The sequence below is a fragment of the Silene latifolia genome, chromosome Y (genome assembly GCF_048544455.1).
Source record: "Silene latifolia isolate original U9 population chromosome Y, ASM4854445v1, whole genome shotgun sequence".
Classification (NCBI taxonomy): Eukaryota; Viridiplantae; Streptophyta; class Magnoliopsida; order Caryophyllales; family Caryophyllaceae; genus Silene; species Silene latifolia.
In genome coordinates, this window is record NC_133538.1 from 385227539 (window position 1) to 385229410 (window position 1872).

Here is a 1872-nt window from a genome sequence, read left to right on the forward strand (position 1 = left end):
CTTTTCTAGAGATATCAAAAATGATTTATCAGAGGGAGATGCTCAAATTCTTATTGAGCATTTTATGAAGATAAAACACATGTGTCCATCTTTTTATTTTGATTTTGAGGTAGACGAGATAGGTCGATTGTCACATGTGTTTTAAGCTGACCCTATTAGTATTAAAAACTATTTGCTATTCGGGGACATGACCTCTTTCGATACGACCTTTAGAAAAAACAAGTACAGGATGATATTTGGTCCTTTTACAGGGGTGGATAATCATAAGAGATGCGTGACCTTTGGGGCTGGACTTATTATAAATGAGAGTAAGGAGTCCTTTGCTTGGCTATTTACGAAATTCGTAGTGGCTATGAGGGGTCGTCATCCAGTTTGTATGATAACTGATGAAGATGTGGGGATAGAAGAAGGAATGAAATTAGCCTGGAATGACAAGGTGCAACACAGATATTCCATGTGGCACATACTAAAAAAGTTGCCTGAGAAAGTAGGGCCTGTAATATGTAAAGATACTGAGTTCCTGAAGAAGATAAACCGATGTGTTTGGAGCGAAGATGTGGAGCTGCCTGAATTTGAGGAAAGGTGGACAACAGTAGTTGAATCTCATGGGTTGTCGGATAACGAGTGGCTTAAGGAGAAGTACAACATTAGATATATGTGGGTTCCAGCTTACTTTTGTGATCTGTTTTTAGGAGGCTTGATGAGAACGACCTCCAGGTCAGAGTCAGAAAACCACTTTTTCAGCAATTTCACTAATCCTAATTTAACCCTAGTTGAGTTTTGGATGAGATTTGAGAGTGCAATGGATGCTCAAAGATGGACTCATTCGAAACTTGTTGCACAATAAAAAAACTCCTTCCCCCAGTTGTCGACTCCATTAGCCCTAGAGAAGCATGCATCAGAAATCTACACTCCAACAATTTTCGGCGAGTTTCAAAAAGAAGTCGAAGCATCTTGCTATTCATGTGGTGTTGAGGATAAAGAAAAAGATAAAACCTATCCAATTCTATACACAGATATCATAGATCAAGTTCTAAATAAAACGTATAAGGTTGGTTTTAAGAAGGATGATGTTTCAGTGGTATTCACTTGCAAGAAGTTTGAAAGACATGGAATGCTCTGTCGACATGCTCTGTGTGTCTTTAAAGATCGGGGAATTCAGAAAGTTTTAAGTGACTACCTGCTTAGTCGGTGCAACAAACTAGCAACCTGCCAGCCAATCGTCGGCCCTAATGGCCAGTTGCTTGCTGATTGTACATCAATGGATGTACAGAAAAACAAAGTTGGCGAGTTATGGTCAGTGTTGTTTACTTGTGTGGCACTTGTTGAACAGAGTCCTGGGCATTGTGATGAGTTGCTTGGGATTTTGCGTGAGTTCAAGGAAAGGGTAAAAATTACCCCTGATGAAAGTGGAAATACTGGTTTTGCAAAGGTAAAGGACAAGAATGCTGAAATTGGGATGCTTTTAGGAACAAGCATCCCTAGTGAGATTAAGGTTTTGCCTCCAAGGCAGTGCAAAAACAAAGGGTCGGGAAAAAGGCTGATCTCACAAAGAGAACGAGCTGGGGAAGTGAACAAGAAAGCGTTAAGAAAATGCAGGGCCTGTGGGGAAATGGCGAACCACGACAATAGGAATTGTGACCGAAGGACAACCGACAATGAGTAGAGTAATTTTTTATTTTACCTTATTGAAAAATTCGGGAATTTTATTTTATTTGATAGATATTGGACATTTGCCTTATTGAATAATTCGGGAATTTTTATTTTATTTGATAGATGTTGGACTTTTTTTCTTAAAACGAATGAATGTAACACTTATAGAATGTAAAGCCTGAGTGTTCCTGTCACCATTATTTCGTGCACATACAACGG

At 39.1% G+C, this 1872-nt stretch overlaps 1 protein-coding gene across 1 annotated transcript; it reads left to right on the top strand.

Annotated features, from left to right (window-relative positions):
* Nucleotides 1-229: 229 nt before the first annotated feature.
* On the top strand, nucleotides 230-1666 carry LOC141632006 (protein FAR1-RELATED SEQUENCE 2-like). Its single transcript, XM_074444602.1, has 3 exons — nucleotides 230-639; nucleotides 693-717; nucleotides 866-1666. The coding sequence occupies exons 1-3, from the start codon at nucleotides 230-232 to the stop codon at nucleotides 1664-1666; spliced, it is 1236 nt and encodes a 411-aa protein (XP_074300703.1).
* The last annotated feature ends 206 nt before the right edge of the window (nucleotides 1667-1872 follow it).

Bases quoted from the DNA above. Each gene is read 5' to 3' on its own strand.
- LOC141632006 (XM_074444602.1), top strand. From the start codon at position 230: ATGATATTTGGTCCTTTTACAGGGGTGGATAATCATAAGAGATGCGTG. The intron at 640-692 runs GTACAACATTAG...ATCTGTTTTTAG, and splicing joins AACGAGTGGCTTAAGGAGAA to GAGGCTTGATGAGAACGACC. The intron at 718-865 runs GTCAGAGTCAGA...TCCTTCCCCCAG, and splicing joins TTGATGAGAACGACCTCCAG to TTGTCGACTCCATTAGCCCT.